This window comes from Erpetoichthys calabaricus, chromosome 18 (genome assembly GCF_900747795.2).
Source record: "Erpetoichthys calabaricus chromosome 18, fErpCal1.3, whole genome shotgun sequence".
Taxonomy (NCBI): Eukaryota; Metazoa; Chordata; class Cladistia; order Polypteriformes; family Polypteridae; genus Erpetoichthys; species Erpetoichthys calabaricus.
In genome coordinates this window covers 32,215,425-32,235,613 of record NC_041411.2, presented here as the reverse complement: position 1 = coordinate 32,235,613, position 20,189 = coordinate 32,215,425, and the positions used below count along the sequence as shown (strand labels likewise).

At 41.6% G+C, this 20,189-nt stretch overlaps 1 protein-coding gene across 3 annotated transcripts in view; it reads left to right on the top strand.

Moving 5' to 3' along the window:
- stab1 (stabilin 1) overlaps positions 1 to 20,189 on the top strand; it is a 210,170-nt gene that overhangs the window by 107,530 nt on the left and 82,451 nt on the right. For all 3 annotated transcript variants that reach the window (XM_051920983.1, XM_051920982.1, XM_051920984.1), the window contains exons 45-50: positions 838 to 957; positions 2,994 to 3,041; positions 8,963 to 9,037; positions 9,782 to 9,946; positions 13,726 to 13,854; positions 18,303 to 18,362. In XM_051920983.1, the coding sequence (XP_051776943.1) occupies positions 838 to 957; positions 2,994 to 3,041; positions 8,963 to 9,037; positions 9,782 to 9,946; positions 13,726 to 13,854; positions 18,303 to 18,362 (597 nt within the window). The remainder of the gene's footprint in view (positions 1 to 837; positions 958 to 2,993; positions 3,042 to 8,962; positions 9,038 to 9,781; positions 9,947 to 13,725; positions 13,855 to 18,302; positions 18,363 to 20,189) is intronic.

The window sequence follows — 20,189 nt, the reverse complement described above, 5'->3', positions numbered from 1 at the left end:
GCCTCACAAGACCAATAGCCCCGGGGGTTTCAGGCATTACCTGTTCTATCAGGGACCTTCCTGCATAATATAGGAGCTCTGTTCTGCCACTTTCAGACTTTAGGGTCTCCACTGGCCTCCTGCCCACCCCTAATATCTTTTTTTTCTTAGTTCATAGCCTGTTTTTACAGTTATTTCCAGAAAGTCCATTTGGCACACAGTCTACTGGATGTTCCTCACCCACACTAACACATAAAGAGGCTCACTTGTTGGCAGTGTGGGTTCTGACTTTCTGGTGTGTTTTTGCTGGGCTGGTCTTCTTCCTTGCCTTGTCTTTTAATCCTTTCACTCAAGGCATCTTTTTCTCACAGTATATCTGAAATGACTGAGGCACAACTATACTAGACATTACTCCAGAGTAAGACATGGAAAGACTCTCATAACACAGTTTTTTTTTCCCCTAAAGTTAAGAAAAGTCAAATCCACCTTTGCTTAAACAGCTTTAATATAAAAGCTCTTTGGGCTTTTCTGAATTGATGCAATAAACCTAGAAACTGGAAAATTACAGGTTTTTTAAGTGAGATTAGGACCCCCTGAACCCCACAAATTGACTGGAATGAAGGCACCTACCATACCCGAAGGACCTCAAAGCTTAGGAATCACTCTGCCACAGTATTTACCAGTTATTGTATTGAGTACCCCCCTGTTTTAATAATAATAATAATAATAATTCATTACATTTATATAGCACTTTTGTTTTATAACCCTTGTCACCCTTGTGTTAATAAAAAGATTGTTTTCTATGAAAGAATGAAATGAACAAAGCAGTATAAATACTTTCCTCTTGATTCCTTACAGAACAATGGAGGCTGTCATCCCCAGGCATCTTGTTATTCCTTATATAATGGCATTCCAAGGTGCTTTTGCAGACATCCTTTTACTGGGGACGGATACCAGTGCAACGGCAGTGTTAAAGCTGTAAGTATTTTGATGATTGAACGCTTACTGCTTCCTTTTATCGTATTGTATAAGTGGGTGTTGAGCTTGATCTAAACCTTTAGGAACAAACTTGGTAATTGAGTCAGTGTGACTATGAACTGGAACATCGTCATTGATGGTCTTCTGCTTTCACCTGCAACTTGTCTACCAAAGATAAGACTAACAGCAAATATTGTCAGCATTTATGTAGTGCTGTACACTGGCTGGTCTCCATAGTGTTTATTTATGACTCAAATACCTTCCATATCTTTTGCTAGTTCTGTATATCATATAGCCGGTTCCATCCTCTGTCACAGATAAACAAATGAATTGAGATCCATCTACCGGTAAATTTAGCTGAATTCCTCCCTTTGTGTGACAACTATTCAACACTGTCCCCAGCCTCGTGGTCTGGTCTGGACTGGATGGCTTTATCTATTCATTATGGTTCCTTAAGCCTGTTGTAGGAATGAAGTGCAGAAACACATTTTTATGTGTTGGTTAAGGCCTCCTCTGGTCATGGTGCTCTGAACATTTGAAGAACTCACTTATGCTAGGTGTGGAGCATCATCCTGCTAAAAAAAAAAGGCCAAGTAGGGATACACCTGATGAATAATGAAATTTAAATATCCTGTGGCATTCATAACTCCTTGTACTTAAAAGACTCAATCTGTGTCATGAAAACGTATTGGACACCATTGCATCGCTGCCACCAGTCTGCACTGTTCACACCCGACAGGCTGGATCTTTGGGCTTTCATCATATTCTAGTACTAGGGTGTTGTACCGTGTTAGCCATTATGAATGTAGAGAAAAGCCAAGCAAAATGACACCTTTTATTGGCTAACTAGAAAGATTACAATATGCAAGCTTTCGAGGCAACTCAGGCCCCTTCTTCAGGCAAGATGTAAACCTTGGGGTAAATCATATTCTAGTAGTATCTGTGTTAATTAGAAGTAACTGGGATTCATCAAACCAGTTTATGCTTGTCCAGTCTTCCAATGTGTAACATTTTAGTTCTTTAGTCCACTGCCTCTGCCATTTCTTGTTTCTATTTAACATAGTCAACTTGTTGGCTGGGGCGGCACGGTGGCGCAGTGGGTAGCGCTGCTGCCTCGCAGTTGGGAGACCTAGGTTCGCTTCCCGGGGTCCTCCCTGCGTGGAGTTTGCATGTTCTCCCCATGTCTGCGTGGGTTTCCTCCGGGCGCTCCGGTTTCCTCCCACAGTCCAAAGACATGCATGTTGGGTGGATTGGCGATTCTAAATTGGCACTAGTGTGTGCTTGGTGTGTGGGTGTGTTTGTGTGTGTCCTGCAGTGGGTTGGCACCCTGCCCGGGATTGGTTCCTGCCTTGTGCCCTGTGTTGGCTGGGATTGACTCCAGCAGTCCCCCGTGACCCTGTGTTAGGATTCAGCGGGTTGGAAAATGGATGGATGGGACTTGTTGGCTGCTAAATAGCTTCCATCCATGACAAGTTAGAATGCATCAGCATTGACCATAAGTGGGCTGTCTATAATAACCTTCTTCCATCAGTGGTCTGCCTTGACACAAAACCACATGGCCACATCTGACTTTTTTTTTTTTTTTTGGGATGGTAGCCCATTTTTGGTACATCAGTTCCAGACAGGGTTATTGTAGCATGTCTAGCGCCCACCGTCATGTTACAAAATCATGCTACTCAAATGTTAATGTTAATTGTTGCCTACTCTCCATCGGAAAGACACCCCCTGCCCGGCACACAAACAAAAGAGGTGCCCACCTGCTCTACATGACATCATTTGCACCTCCTATGCACTCAGCTACAGTACATGGGAAGGCCCGGTAGACCTCATAAAGTATGTAAGTAAGATGATAGGGTCTGTGGTCCAAAAAGCTGTTGTAATAAAGGTAACATATTTGTAAGATTCTTCATTACTCCCCTCCACACAATGCTGAAAAAGTTCAACTGTATGCATTTATTAAACAATATAAACAACACTAACCTTAATTATTATTTAATACTTTTCAAACTTGATTTTTAATTTTTTTTTTCCCCTAGTACATTTCTTCAATGAATGAAGCAAGTATATTTTACTGGAAATTAATGGTAAGTAAAAGCAAATGTAACTGTATTAAGTTTATATCAAACCCCTAGCCCAGTCATGGTTTCTGTAGAGTTGACGTGTTCTCCTCAAGTCCACTTGGGTTCTTCTGCTGAGGTTCTGTTTTTCTTCCTGTACCCCAAAGACCTGTATGTGAAACCCTGTGTGACTGAATACGGATGTGAGCAATGAGTTGTGTTAGACAGGCACCCTGTCCAGGGTTGGTCCCCAATTGGGTTCCCAGCACCCTGCTCTAAATTAAGTGGGTTAGAAATTGGATGGATGGGCAGAAGTTGTGCTAAAAGAGTACTGTATTTTGGAACGGGAAATGAACACCTTTGGTAAATCTAAACAAAATTTTGCCATTGCTGGTAGAGTAAATGTAGTGCATGAGACATTACTTGAAAATGACTATAAGTAAAGATGGATTCCCTACTTTAATTTAAGGCAGTGCAGTTGTTAAATGCTACCTCACAGGATCAAACTAAATTTTACCCACTCTAACTTTGTCATAGTTTATTGGTTTCCTCTCACATACCAAAGAGGTGTGTGTTAAAATAATTGCATTCATTCATTACCTAAACATTTTAATCAGGATCAGTGATGTGGGAAGCTGGTGCCTATTCACTCAGCATAAGGCACAAGGCAGGAACCCACCCTAGATAACACATCCTGGCACCATCAAGACTAATCTTCACACTCACAAGTACACTCATTCAAACAGAATGACTATACTCTAAATTCTAAAAGAGTGTGGCAAGTTTAGAAGGATGTGCCTTGAGTGTTTTTTTCTGGTGCCTGGTACTCTGTGCTGTGTGCTCTTACTGTAGCTGCGTCTTTTCCAGGTTCCCAAAGTCGACCAGCTACTGAGTTGGCAAGGTAGGGTTCAGCATGAGTCAAACTCGTACAAGAAGAAATTTCTCATTCCAATGAATGTTTTAAAAAAGGTTTAGTGAAAATATAAAAATATATACGTTAACAAGAAAAATTAAACTTTATGAAAGTCTTGTTCTATCAACAATACTCTTCACGTCAGAAACGTGGAACATAACAATGGCGAATCGGATGGGCCTAGAGGTGGCACAGCACAGACAGCTACGAAGAATTATTGGTTATCAGCCTGAAAGATAGAGTAACCAAAGAATGAATGAATTCGCGCGATGAAAGGAGCAACAACACTGGAGGACAAGATCCAGCAAAGACAGTTGAGATGGCTTGGACACTTGTTCCGGATGGATGAACAACGAATAGCCAAGCAAGAGGTGAGCTGGGAGCTGGTCAGAAATATGAAGCAAAAGAGAGGAAGACCAAGTAAAAAATTGGAAACAAACAATAAACAGTGATTTAAAGTTGTTGGGAACATCATGCGAAAATGCTCAGATGATAGCTGCAGATCGAGAAGAATAGCTTAGCTGGGTTGCCCTATGCTCCACGGGGAGAGAGAGAGAAAATATAAAATGAACAAATCACAAAAATTCAGAAAAAAGGTATTACACATAGAGAATAAAAAGCAAAAAGAGGAAAAGGTCTCTTCTCTGTTTCATTACAAGTGTAGCTTTCTCATTTTAAACTTCAGTTGCCTCCTTTACTTAAAGATTGTGTTACTTCACTACAGCGGACTTACATTGGCTTCACTTCAGTATGTTCTATTTGTTCTGTAAGTACAATCTGATATGCTTTGAAACTGTTTGCCCTCCCCGCCTTACCAACTGCAAGGCAGATCATAAGCTGAACTAGTCTATAGTCAGAATGGCAAAATGATTTGAATATTCCATTTACTCTTTAGCTTGTAGGGTTTAAAATAGAACTCCCCCCTTACTATCCAAAACATTGTAAAGGAAGTAACACTACAAGATAAAAATGCACAGTTTCACTGCTGATAATCTGTCCCTAAATGCGGTACAGTTCAAATTATTAACAAACAAGACCACCAGCAAACCGCTTCACGTGCTGAATCACCCTGTATTACCTTAATGTAAAAATGGGCACACTTTTTTTTGCCGTTGGCTGCCATCGATTCTAGAGATTTTTCAGTATTTAGTCAGAAAATGGCGGCGCAGTGGTGGTGCTGCTGCCTCACAGTTACAAGATGAGGGTTCACATCCTACACAGTACTACCAGCATGGATTCTATATGTTCTTTCCGTGTCTCCATGGGCTTCCTCCGGATGCTCCGGTTTCCTCCCACAGTCTTGCATGTGTGTGTGTTCACCCTGCGATGGACTAGTGTTCTGTCCAGGGATTGTTTCTACCTTTCACAGCTGGACTGGCTCCAGCTTGTCAGCGCAGGATAAAGCAGGTTTTGAAATGGATGGATGGATGGTTAGTCAGACATGAATGTCACATGAATAGTAGCAGAAGTAAAAGAAAATGTCATTGTTAGCCATTCATTTTTAAATCTACTTATCCAATTGTTATTTTGGTCAGCAACCCAGTCCAAAAACACTGGACACAAGGCAGGAACAGTCCCAGATGGAATATCATTCTGCAGCATAACACACCCGCAATCAGTTATACAGTTTATTTATACAGTCAATCAAACCAGACGTTTATGCAAACATTGACAGATTTAAAGGCATCAGAATTTCGGATCTTGAAAAACAAAAACTCGAGAGATATGTGACATTTTTATGTAGAACCTTTGAATGTTAAATCTACAGGAAAGACACTGAATGATAGATCGATAGATAGATAGATAGATGTATAGATGGATCTTTATTGTCATTGTCACTTTTACAAAGGAACAACGAAATTGAAGGTGCAGTCAACTCAGTGTGAGGAATAAGAGTTAAAAAGACGAGAAGAGAAAAAATAACAACAAACTGAATAGTAATAAAAGTACTTTACAAAATATACAAATTGCACTTGTTGACTTAAGGTCTATATTGCACATTGGGAGAATGATACGGAGCAGTTTTATTCTGAGTTCAGGGCCATGATTGCTTTTGGATAAAAGCTGTTTTTAAGGCGGTTTGTCCTGCTTTTCATTGCTCTGTATCTCTTGCCCGATGGCAAAAGCTGGAAGATGCAATGACCGGGATGTGATAAATCCTGTGAAATGTCTATTGCTTTTTTGCGGCATCGGGAGGTGTAGATTTGTTCCAGAGTGGGGAGGGTACAACCAATTGTTCTCTCCGCTGTCCTGACGACCCTGTGGAGCGCTTTCTTTTCTGAGGAAGTGTAGCTGCCGTACCACACACACAGTCCGTACGTGAGCACACTCTCGATGGAACAGTGATAAAAAGCAAGGAGCAGATTTTTGGGGAGATGGTTCTTTCTGAGAATTCTCAGGAAATACAGTCTCTGCTGCGCCTTCTTCAGCAGCTCCTTGGCGTTGGCGCTCCAGGTCAGGTCATCCTCCAGCTCAATACCCAGAAACCTGAACACCCGGACCCTCTCCACATAGGCCCTGCCAATGATGAGTGGCTGGATGTCAGTTTTGTTTTTTCTAAAGTCAATAACAAGCTCCTTCGTTTTTGTGGTGTTGAGAAGCAGGTTATTGACTCTGCACCACTCTGACAGCCGCTCCACCTCGTCCCTATATGCCAGCTCACCCTCCTTGTCCGAGATGAGTCCGACCACTGTCGTGTCATCTGCGAACTTTATAATCTTTTTGCTATGGTGAGTGGGGACACAGTCATATGTGTAGAGGGTGTAGAGGAGCGGGCTGAGCACACAACCCTGTGGTGTCCCGGTGTTGAGGCTGAGAGCAGTGGATGTGTGGAAACCCAGCCTGACCCTCTGTTAGCGACCAGACAGGAAGTCCAGTATCCAACTGCAGGTGAGTGATGGAAGTCCCAGATCTGCCAGTTTGGACACCAGTCATTGTGGGAGGATGGTGTTAAACGCTGAGTCTACAAAGAGCAGTCTGGCGTAACTCCCCTGCTGCTCCGGGTGGGTCAGGGCAGCATGAAGGGCTGTGGCCACAGCATCCTCCATGGATCTCTTTGCTTTGTAAGCAAATTGAAATGCGTCCAGGTCTGCTGGCAGGCAGGCGATGATATGACTCCGCACCAGTTTCTCAAAGCACTTCATGATGACAGATGTGAGTGCCACTAGGTGGAAATCATTCAGATTGTTCGTGATGGATTTTTTTGGCAGCGGAACAATGATTGAGGACTTGAGGAAGGATGGGACAGTAGCCTGGGACAGGGACTGGTTGAAAATCCTAGTGAAGATTCCGGCCAGTTGATCTGCACAGTCTTTCAACACCTGTCCAGCCACACCGTCGGGTCCTGCAGCCTTCCTCGGGTTCACCTTCCTCATCACCTGCCTCACCTCACACTCTTCCACTGTGAGTATATTGCTGTTGTGAACAGGCTGCTGTGATGGAGCTGCTGTTGGTGTCGCCTCAAAGCGGGCAAAGAAGATGTTCAGCTTCTCTGCCAGAGAAGCGTCTCCCTCAGTGGCCGAGGAGTTGCTGGATTTGTAGCCAGTGATGTGCTGGACACCCTGCCATACCTGCCTGGTGTTGTTGCTCCTCAGATGGTCCTCTATCCTCCTTCTGTATGCTGCCTTGGCCTCTCGGATGCCTCTCTTCAGGTTTGCTCTGGCTACACTGTAAAGAGCCCCATCCCCAGACCTGAAAGCAGTATTCCTAGCTTTCAGCAGACTCTGGACATCCCTCGTCATCCAGGGCTTCCTGTTAGGATAAATCCTTTTGCGTCTGTCCCTGGTGACGTTGTTCGTGCAGAACCTGATGTAATCCAGGACTGCCGTAGTGTGGTTCTCCAAGTCTTGGTGATTGAAAATCTCCCAATCGGTTCTCTGGAAGCAGTCCTTCAACTGTTGGGAGGCCTCCTTGGGCCATATGGTAACAGTCCTGGTCATAGTGGGAGCTTGTTTCCTGAGGGGAGTATATGCAGGGATTAGAAGCAAAGACGTGTGATCAGACTGGCCAAGGTGTGCTAGGGGTTTAGCACTATAGGCCTGTCTGATGTTTGTGTACAACTTGTCCAGTGTTTTTACTCCCCTGGTTGCACACTTTGTGTTGATGGAATTTGGGGAGAACTGCTTTCAGATCTGCATGATTAAAGTCCCCAGAAATGATGTGAACAGCCTCAGGATACTTGCTGTGTTTACTGCCGATGGTGTCATGCAAAAGCCCCAGAGCCGAGTTAGCATTAGCATCTGGTGCTATATACACAGCAGTTAGCAGTATAGCATTGAATTCACGGGGGAGGTATATGGATCTGCATTTAATTGTCATAAACTCCACGTCTGGAGAGCAGTGTCTGGTGACTATGGTGGAATTTGTGCACCAGCTATTGTTCACATAAATGCACAGCCCCTCTCCTCTTTTCTTACCGGAGCGCTCTGTCCTGTCTTGCCGGTGTGCTGTGTGGCCTGCTATCCCGATCGCCGTGTCCGGTATGAGTGGATTAAGCCACGTCTCCGTGATCAGCAGGATGCAGCTGTCCCTGATGATCTTTTCCATTGCAATCCGCAGCTGCCACTCGTCCAGTTTGTTTACCAGAGACCTCACATTTGAGGAGAAAATGCTTGGAAGCGGTGGTTTGTGTGGCTGCTTCCTTAGCCTCACTAACACGCCGCCTCGGCACCCCCTCTTTTTTTTTACATTCTTCAAAGCTGGGATTGTAATCCACGGAGAGCCTGGTGTTCGTGCGATGTCGTCTGGAATGTTGTGGACGCGGAGAAACTCTGATGTCGAGCAACTCTCGCTCCGTAAGCTGATAGATAAAATATCCTGCCAGCTATATGTGTATTTATCCAGGCAGAGTGGAAAAAACTAATTCTGAGTCGGAGAGCACACAGCCGCAGCGTCTAAGCGCTGAGTGAGATTGCACGTTTATTAGAACATTCCTTTAATTGTTTATTTGGTTTCCAAAACGGCTTTTGTAAACGTCTGAGATGCTCACGGTGAAACTTTCTTTATTTGTAACATCCGTATCCTTCTTTCATTTCAGGATTACAAAATCAAACTTGAGAATGGACCTTTCACTGTCTTTGTTCCCCACAAAGGTTACATTGCCAACCATTCAGTAAGTTGACATTGCTGACACTAACTTGTGTTTTTTGTTTTCAGAATTCTTAATATTTTTCACTGTCTGTACATCTGCAAGGTCACTTTGTACTTATTTTCCTGACTTGTTTACCAGACAAGCTGCTTTTTCTTTATTTTATTAACTTGTATTAACTTCTATCAAAGGAAAGAATAGACATCTGATCAGGTGTACAGCCTTGCACCCTTGTCTCTGTTTTGCTACTATTATAGAGTGCTTAGGGTGAATTGCTTTCAAGGGAGTACACATTTAACTTTTGGCGCTCTGCACACATGGTTTACATGTGTTTTGCTTGGATAGTTAGCAGCGTATCAGCCACACTGATCTTTTTGTGTGTGTTCTTTCACAGGGTTTAAAGACACTTTTGAAAGATAAACAGTACAAGCTAAGCTTATTCTCAGCCTGGGATCACATATTTCCCCAGGTCTTAATAACTGATGAACTTTTTAATCTCTTCTCTCATCTTCTCTATTGGCAGATTTTTCTCGCCTACTCTCACCTCTTTTGCTTTCATCTGCCCTGTCCTTGCTCCTTCCTTCCACTCCTATTTATATGATCTGCTTTTTCTTTTCAGCTGCACACTTGACAAAGGCCGTACAGCCCAAAATGTTATGTCTTTTACCATGTATTTCATTACTCACAATATTGGATTTATTTTGCTGTTTGACTTTCTTATGATTAAATTGTCAGCAGACTGAGCAAATTCTAAATTGTTTTATTTAGATCACACAATGGGTATACGTAAGAGCTATACAAAACAGAACGCGGATAAAAAACATCCTCCGATACCACATTGTGAGCTGTCAGCAGCTTCTCCTTGATGATCTTCAACTCCAGAACAGTCTAACTACAACTGCGGGAAGCAGCATTGAGATAAGCGTCAAAGAGGTAAGCCGTCACTTACAGAAGCTTCATGACATTGCTTGCAATTCATAGTGAAGGGTAATGAAGTTATGCTGGGGTATTAATTGAATCAGATAATCGTGAGGGGCCCAAATCCTGAGTACAACTGGCTAGCGTTCTTATTATTCTGTCCTTATCTGGCCATGTGACCATAGCATCAGACTTAACAATCATTTGAAACTTAAAAAATGTATTTAGCAGTTTAATCTAAATAACTTGACTCATCTGTTACTTGTTTATGCTGTATTTTGTGAGTACTTATTCATGTATTATTATTTATGATTTTTCATGTTTTTTTCATTCATATTCTTATTTATTTCTAATTTGCTTTTTTTTTTACTTGCAATTTTGTTCTTTAACTTATATGAAAATGTGGTGTAGTAATAAACATTCTCCTTGTTGTTAATGTAGTTCTAAGGTTATGTAAGACCAGATTCAAACTTGTAGCTAAAAATTCTTAACTCCTACTTCTAAACAACATTTTGAAATGCAAGGTTTTAAATTTCATTCTTTAAAGTGAATAATTCATGGGGCACCATAAACTGTAGGCCTAACAATTTGGTGAAAGCCAGCTGCAAATTAAAGTAATATTTATGTAGGTGTTACCAACTCCAAGCTGAGACAAAGATCGGTCCATCGTTTTTCTAACCCACCTATCTAATGTCACATAGACAGGGAGGCTACATTTACCCTGGCAGCACTGGATATAAGGTTGGAACTAATCTTAGACAGGCTGCATGTCCATTATGTGGCATTCCACTTGTCATGTAAAAAGTGGAGAAGATTTCAAACAGCTGCCAACTTGTACAAGAAAGGCCAATCCAGCAAGTTCAGCCCAAGAGCAGAACACAAGATGCAGAAGGAAGTCTCTAAGAAGCCCAGAATTTCATCATGGGACCTCAAGGTAACTCAGGCCACTGTTGATGTCAAAGTGCACGAATCTCCCATTAGAAAGAGACTACACAAATTAGACCTATCTGGGTGGTGTGCCATGAAGAAACCTTTGCTGTCCAAAAGGAACGTCAGGGTAAGACTAAAGTTTGCCCATGAACACCTAGACAGAGACAAGGACTTCTGAAACAATGTGCTCTGGACAGATGAGGCAAAAATTGAGTTATATGTGCACAGTATCATAAGATATGTTTGGTGAAACCCAAAGACAGCATTTGACCAGAATAACCTGATACAAGCTTTAAAGTCTGGTAATGGAAGGGTTATGGTTTGGGTCTGCTTTGCTAATTCAGGGCCTAGGCAGCTCATCATCACAGAAATCCATAATATATTCTTCATTGTGCTAGATGATGTTTGAGGATAGTGTAAGACCAAGTGTCTCAAGACTGAAGCTCAAGTGAAAGTGGGTCTCGCAATATCACAATGAACCCAAACATCCCAGTATGCTATATCCACCAAGGAATGACTGAATGGAAGGTTTTGAAATGGCCAAGTCCTGGATTTGAATCTCATCGAAATGCTGTGGATGGGTTTGAAACAGGCTGTGACCCCTCAAACAATGCATAGCTGAAAGAATTTTGCATGGAGGAGTGGGAAAATATGTTTTCTAGTTGATGACAGCTAGGCAGTTATAGGAAATGCCAATTTGAGGGGTCAATGGCAGCTATTTTTCCATAGATAGAAATGGCATCTTATAGGCATCCTTCTGTCGCAAGAGATACAGTAAGTGTACTAGGGTTTGATCGTTCTAGTGTTGTGCTACAGCACTTACTATGACTGTATTGTTGCATGTCAAGCAGATGAAAGTGAGGTTAGTATGTGTTGTTGTTTGGGCAACCTTTTGACTTCTACACTCCCTTTTTATCTGCCCATAGTCTGCCCATCATGCCTACACTGATGGCCTGACTCCTTTTACTGTGGTCTGAAGCAGTGGTCTCCATTATTGTCCTGTTGATTTTGCGTTCCTTCATGTCACGTTTGCATATGTCTTTGTAACTTCCAACAGTTCTAGAGCCCATGACTAATTCCCCATCTTTAGGGACACAGCCATCCACCATTCACTGAATGAGGCTGAGTCACTGTACACTGCATTTGGTGAGTAAAGCCAACATGTTTGGAAGGCCTGTCCACTCCAGCACAGCAGCCGCAATGTAATTAACATTAGATCACATTTCTGAGAACCAGAGTTTTTTCCCCCTTGGGATTCTTTTGAAGGGGTTCTCCTTAGAGTTTCAAGCGTGTAGATTTGCAAAAATTAGATCAGAGACCAGCGAGCCAGAGTTGTTCCCCTTGGGGTTTCAGGCATCCGTATTTAATGTGGTTCTATTGGTGGACTGAGGAAGGGGTATAAGATAGGAGTCCCCTTTGAGTTTCAAGCGTCTAGATTACGGGTACTCCTGATACATAGAACAGAACATAACTTCTGAAGTGAAAAAATATGTTATCTGAAAAGAGTTCACATTGTCTAAAAATCATGACTGGAGAATTCACCAGTTTTTGCAGACCAGCAACAATATTTAAAGAACCACTACCACTCCATGGACCAGAGGTTGAGAAACATTGGTCTATATGATGTACCATGCCAAGCACCAATAGAATAAGAACAGTTTCAGTCATTTTTCAGTTTTGTATTCCCTCTACAGTATTTCCTCAGTATCCTCCTGGACTCTTTCATCTTCATGGTGGGAGGAAAGACATTACTCTTGTAGTGCTTATGAGAAATACAGCTATTGTCACGCGAGATATATAAAAAATGAAACTCAAAGTGATATTACTTGTCCATCTGTCCATTTCCTAAAACAACTCATTCCACTGCAGGGTCATAAGGAACTGGAGTTCACTGTGGTAGTTTTGGGCTTAAGGTCATGCTAGACAGGATTGTCTGTCAAGTTCATACACTAACATTCACTGAAAGTGGGCCACCAACTGATCTAATACGTATGACTTTGTGATGTGGATGGCGCATTATGTGAATAACAGAATCAAACCCATGAGGACAGAACTGTGAGGATGCAGGACCATTTATAAATCCAGCAGCATAGGCACTATGACCTTAATAGAATATAAATTCAAGCAGTTTTCTCATGAGATCAAGGTGAACGATAAAAATATTTATATTAGTGTTATTAGAATTGAGCTCCAAAGAAAAGCTAGTGTTATATTGGAATTTTTTTTCTATATATAATGACTCACATAATCAATAAGTCCTAGCAGAAATGCACTAAGGTTCTGTGTTTAGTGCTGCCACCTCACAGGTCCAGATCTGGCTCCAGGGGGTCATTTAGGTAGACTAACAATAACCAGCCCCCCACATCCCCCCCCCACCCCCCATAAATCATGTATAACCCAAACACAGTTGTGTATACTGTTTCTCACACCATTCACTCCCATGTATTTCAGATGCCCTCCAACCCCTTTAGCATTCTCATCTGGAGCCAGGGCTACACAGATCCAGGTATGTGGGTTCCTTTGCTGAGCCAAGCAGTGTGAGTGACTTCCCAATGTCCCTTTGGGTTGTCACCAAATATTTTACTTAAAGGAAGCAACTCTTGAAGACAACTATTCCTTAGTGGCATCTTCTTTTGCCACAGTGGCATGAAGTGGAAATCTCCCAGTACGGTTCTGTCATAGAGCTCACTCACACACGTATGCCTTTACTGTCTCACAATTGACTCGCAAACTTATCTAACGTGTCTTTAAGAAAAAGTTTTTTTTGGGGAAAAAAAAAATCACTTTCTATATGTTCTGAGCATTTGTTTGTATATGAATAGCTTTGTTGATTTTTATATGTGTTTATTTAAAACTTCTTGCAGGGCACAATTTACTTAAACAACAAAACCAAAATTGTCAAGAGTGATATTGTCACCACTGATGGAATTATTCATTTTATCGATGATGTTTTAATCCCTGAAGTCAAACAGAACCGAAGCAGTATCCAAAATGTGAGTTTTCAGTTCTATTTTGCTAAATTGTACTTTTAACGCATTGCAACATTTATGAGAAGCTTTGAGAGGGCTTGATCCACACGTTATTCATGCTATGCTGGACATGCAAAATTACAAGAACAGCAATGGAGAATTGTGCAGAGTTTTTCAAAACTATCATGACCTGAAAGCCCCATCTCGTCTCTTAGCAATTATGGTGAGCTCCATTCTGAGGAGTGTTGAGGTAGGACAGCAATGTGGGAACTCTCTCTCCTTGAGCACTGTGGTGATGGCTTGAGTCTTAGGGAGCTGATCTATAATGATCATTCAGAATCAATGTCTTCTGAAGCCTGTGTTTTTTTCGTTATGGAAGAGGCACATTTTTAAAGATTACTAGCCAACACAGGTGCATCTCAATAAATTAGAATACCATCAAAAAGTTAATTTATTTCAGTCATTTAGCTCAAAAAGTGATAGATTCATTACACACAGAGCAATATATTTCAAGCATTTATTTCTTTTCATTTTGCTGATTATGGCTTACAGGTAATGAAAACCCAAAATTCAGTATCTCAGAAAACTAGAATACTGTACTGTACTGTGAAAAAGTTCATTGTTGTAGACTTATAGTGTCCCACTCCACTCAGGTAATTAACACCTGCAAAGGTGTCCTGAGCCTTTAAATGGTCTCTCAGTCTGGTTCAGTAGGCCACACAATCACAGAGAAGACTACTGACTTGACAGTTGTCCAGAAGACAGTCATTGACACCCTCCACAAGGGAGTGTAAGCCACAAAAGGTCATTGCTAAAGAAGCTGTCTGTTCAGAGTGCTGTATCCAAGTATGTTAATGGAAAGTTGAGTGGAAGGAAAGAATGTGGCATAAAAAGGTGTACAAGCACCTCCACAAGGAGTGGACTGTGGCTGGACTGGAGTCAGTGCTTCAGGAGCCACTACACACAGACATATCCGGGACGTGGGCTACAACTGTCGCATTCCTTGTGTCAAGCCACTCCTGAACCAGAGACAACATCAGAAATGTCTTACCTGGGCTAAGGAGAAAACGGAGTGGACTGTTGCTCCGTGGTCCAAAGTCATCTTTTCAGGTGAAAGTAAATTTTGCATTTCATTTGGAAATCGAGGTCCCAGAGTCTGGAGGAAGTGTGGAGAGGCACAGAATCCAAGTTGCTTGAAGTCCAGTGTGAAGTTTCCACCGTCAGTGATGGTTTGGGGAGCCATGTCATCTGCCTTGTGTTGGTCTACAGTGTTTTATCAAGTCCAAAGCCAGTGCAGCCATCTGCCAGGAAATTTTAGAGCACTTCTTGCTTCCCTCTGCTGACAAGCTTTATGGAGATGCTGATTTCATGTTCCAGCAGGACTTGGCACCTGCCCACCCTGCCAAAAGTACCAATACCTGGTTTAATGACCATGCTATCACTGTGCTTGATTGGCTAGCAAACTCACCTGACCTAAACCCAACTGAGAATCAAGAGGAAGATGAGAGACACCAGAGCCAACAATGCAGATGAGCTGAAGGCCGCTATCAAAGCATTCTGGGCTTCCATAACACCTCAGCAGTGCCACAGGCTGATTGCCTCCATGCCACGCCGCATTGATGGAGTAATTCATGCAAAAGGAGCCCCAAACCAAGTATTGAGTGCGTACATGGACATACTTTTCAGTAGGCCAACATTTCTGTATTAAAATCATTTCTTTATTGGTCTTATGTAATATTCTAATTTTCTTAAATACTGAAGTTTGAGTTTTCATGACCTGTAGGCCATAATCAGCAAAATGAAAAGAAACAAATGCTTGAAATATATCACTTTGTGTGTAATGAATCTATATAATATTTGAGCTTCACTTTTTGAATTGAATTGCTGAAATAAATTAACTTTTTGATGATATTCTAATTATTGAGATGCACCTGTAAGGGCTTTAATTATACAGATAGCAAACAAAAAGAAATTCTCATTCTAGACATTTCAGAGAAGTCTATATCAAATTAATACTTAACAGAGTTCAAGCGCAAATGGCAATGGGCGTACACATGGTAGGGCTAAAATTACTTTTAATATAAATTCTTTACATTTGTATAGCACTTTTCTCACTACGCAATGTAGACCCATGAAGTGCTACCACTGCACCACCCCAAGATGCACATAAGCACCACTTATGCACTGATGACGACACAATGGTGTCATCACTGGATATCTCTGTGTTTAGATAATAAAACGGGCAACTAAAACAATAGAGGAAAGACTTACATAAAACGTTTTAATAAGGAATTGGACCACCTCAATGCATGTGCATTGTATACATTAATGAAATTGTATTAGAGTGATGAGGCATTATTCCTGTAGTGAACTGTACCATTTGATATATTAATGATGCTGGTAGTAAACACCATTCCAGAATCCCCCATTCGTATTATTTGAGTTGACATTTGGAACGTGCAATGTGCACAGTGTGCTGCTATTATGCCCTTCCAACCATTCGCTGTCCACTCTCACTTTATGACATTGGAAACTGTCATCTTTGAAGACTCCAAAGCAAAAAATGAAATAAATGTGATTGCTCAGAATTGCTTTGTATTTATTGCCATTTACTTTAAACTCTAAGGGAATCAGAAGTATGCCATGAAAATGAGCACCATGTTGTACTGGTCGCATCATCCAGGTGGGTGCTACACATTGGTGGTGGTTGAAGCGGTTCCCTACTGTCTTTGTAAAGCGCTTTGAGTAGTCAGAAAAGAGCTACATAAGTGTAATTAATTACTGTTATTAAAACAAGACTTCATCCCTGTACACTTGCGGTATTCATCACACTTGCACTCTTCAGGAGCAGGATGGCTTATCTGATTTGATGACTTCTTCTGCATTGCCCAGTAGACCACCACTTGAGTTCTTTGCACCAGTTTATATACAAAAGTGCATTCTCGGGTGAAGTAGCATGTTTACATACTGCAGCCTGCACCTAGAAGTCCTATCTGTGAAGTTGTCAACGGGCTATGCTTGATACAACTTCCTGCTCCCTCCTTAATCTGAGATTTGTGGTGAAAAGAACCAGATTTGCTTATGTTTTTCTTTTCTTGCATCTTGTATTAACATGAAGACATCATGGCCAAGACGTTTACACTTTTCCTCCCCTGATGCTGCTCGCTAATGATGTATTCTGTTTAATTCTATGCCAGCATCACCTTAGCCATTGTTCCTCATGACACATCATCTACTGTAGTTAAGAAGACTTTTGTTATTGAGGTCCTTTCTGAATGTGCCTCTCAGCCCACTAAAATATCTTCTTGGTAGCCAGTGTGAACCACTAGGTGGCATTGCAGCACCCCAAACCACAGACACAACAGCACAGACACAGTTTCAGAATCCAATCAAGAGATTTATTGCCACAAATATTTTAATGTATTCCACACTTCCAGCAATATGACTCTCCCCTTCTCCACCCAGGTGAGCTTCGTCCGACTACTCTCAGGCTTCTGACTATCTGGGTGAAGCGGATCAGCTTCCTTTATAACAGATCCAGAAGTATTTCTGGCACTATCACACTGCATCCAGGAAGTACTTCTGGGTCAGGCATAACCTCTCCGTGATAAGAGAGTCTGCCAGTACCTGAGAACCCCAGCAGGGCTGCCCACCAAAACTACAACTCCAGTGCAGCCCTGCAGGTGTCCAAATGGGATGCATGCCAGAGGGATGTCGCAACCCAGTGTACTGAGGAAGCACATGGCCCTGGGAAGCAGTCTCACTCTGTCCATCCATTATAACAGCCTCCCAAGCAGGAAAGTTACCACTAACCAACCTAGTTGGGATGTCTGTTCACCCACATCCTTCCATTAAAAGGGCTTCCCGGCCAGGTAAGGAGCCATCCATCCTAGCCAGGATGCCTGCCAACCAACGTTGCCTAATAACACCAGGGAAATGAAAAACATTTTTATACATGACCTTAAACATTATGAGATGCTGTCTAAATATCTTAAAAGCTACTGAAGAAGCAACTGCTTTTAGTAGAATTTTCATCCCACATTTACTCAAGTGTATCTTTAACTCTGTCAGAGATCACGGTATTTGTATGAATTCAGTATGTTGCCTGGTGTTTCGTGTTTTATTTTAAATATGTGTGTAAATATGCAGTATACTATTGTCTGGGTCAGTCTAATAGGAATTTTGCAAAAGAAGCAAAAACTGAATTGAATTAGATTGGTATGACATCTACAAGGCTGCCCACTTGGAATATTTTCATATCCACTTTTATTATAAGTTAGTTAGTTTACCTTTATTGTCCAGAAGTGTAAATTAAGTTTGATCCAGTCAAAAACCTATAAACTCACATTCCTACTGACATACAGTACAGCCATACATAAAAATGAATAAGGTTACACAGTTTAAAAACAGATTAGTTAAATGAAAAATTCCATTACTTCACTCTTAACACTTTTTTTTTTTTCCATTTTTAGGATTCTATCATTGAGGTAGCAGAGGCCTATGGATACACTATATTTGCAAAACTTTTAAAGGTAAGATCATCAGCGTCATAATAAATGTACTCACCTCGTTATCTAGTAGCTCTCATTGGTGCTTATTTCTTATTCATATGCATTGCATTTTATTAAACGACTCCTTATTAAAGATGAAATAAAACAGCAAACTTCATAGCAGAAGAAAATTAGGGTTGGAAATGTTTGCTTGCAGGATCAGCATGGCTTTGCCAGGTGTTCAGCTCTCCTACAAACCTCCAGAATTTGGAGTTTGAGTCTCACGCCTATCTGTATGGAGGCAGCATGTTCTTCAAGGTTTTGTTGTCAGTGTTCTCCCTCTGCACACTTAACATGAACTGTCATGAGATGAACTGGCCTGTTGTGAGAGACCCAGTCTACAGAATGTGTGTTTGGAAATGAGTGTGACTTGTGATGGACCAGCATGGACTCTAGGACTGGCTCATGATTTGTATCAGGGATTCTCAGAATCAGGTGCAGGTCAAGGTGTGTAATGGACTAAGCAAATTCAGCAAATAAATGAATCGATTAAGTATGGTCAGCTACTAGCAGAATGTGACATTACATTATTTTTAGAACAATCTAGGCAATAACAGACAATTCAGTCCAACAAAGTTCACCAGTCCCATCCACTTACTTTTCGAGTTTTGAAGGGCCCTAAAGTCTATTGCACTACTTGGCCACTTATTCCAAGTGTCTGTGGTTCTCTGTGTGAAGTAAAACTTCCTAATGTTTGTGTGAAATTTATGTATTCTTGTTGAACTCATTTTAAAGCCACAGTCTCAATGCACTGTACTAATTCCCTTCATAATTTTAAACACTTCAATCACGTCTCCTCTTAGCGTTATTTTGCCTTGCTTTTAATCTTTCCTCATAACTCATCCCCTGTAGCCCTGGACTCAGCCTAGTCGCTCTTCTCTGGACTTTCTCTAGCGCTGCTATGTCCTTTTTGTAACTTGGAGACCAATACTGCACACAGTACTCCAGATGAGGCCTCCGGGATGACTTTACCTTAGGCAGGCAATCTACGATTTAAAGAGATTATTATTTTCTTGTGAATTGTTACATATGCATTATTTTCACTTTTACTTTAAAAATTTTTATAGAACAATACTTGTTTCTTTATTTCCTGCCTCGCGTGAGGTTACATCTCTTTCTTCCCAGATGTATAATACTGCTCGTGTTGTGAAGGGTGTTGCGGCTGAACGTACGCTATTGGATCATTTGCTGTCTTTTTGCTGCTTGCTAGCTGCCTCTTCTGCCTGTCGCATGTCGTTGTTTTAAAAGCTGGGAACACATGATGCTTGCCTGCCAAATGCAATCCAACAACTGCTAGCTTAGAGGTCTGTTGACTTGTTTTAAATGATGGCTCACTGCCTGGTCTCGCGTGACATTGTAAAAGCAATACCTGTCTTTTATTTCTGGCCACAGGCGTGGTTGAATTCTTTCTTGCAGGATGTATAACGCTGCTCGCGTTCGGTTGGGGTAGCTGCTGTCGCAGCTTTCTCCACAGGTGTATAGCGCCGTTTTTTTTTTTTTTTGAGCCTTTCTAATTTCCCTGGTTTCATAGTCTCTAACCTGCTCTGCATGTGTTTAGCGTCAACGTTTGTAAACGTTTTTATGAAGTTCTACTTTCTTTTACTCATTGTCTTTTTATTCTGAGCCGGATTGGACGTGTTTTTTTTCAATTCCACTTGTTCCGGGCTGATAATTACTTTCCTTATTTTCTGAATTTGCTCCTCGATTATTCTTTTTTGCTCTTTTTTCTGTCCAACGCATTGGAGTCTCTTTTCTCCGCGCCCGATTGGACGTGCTTTTTTTTCCATTCCACTTGTTCCAGGCTGATCA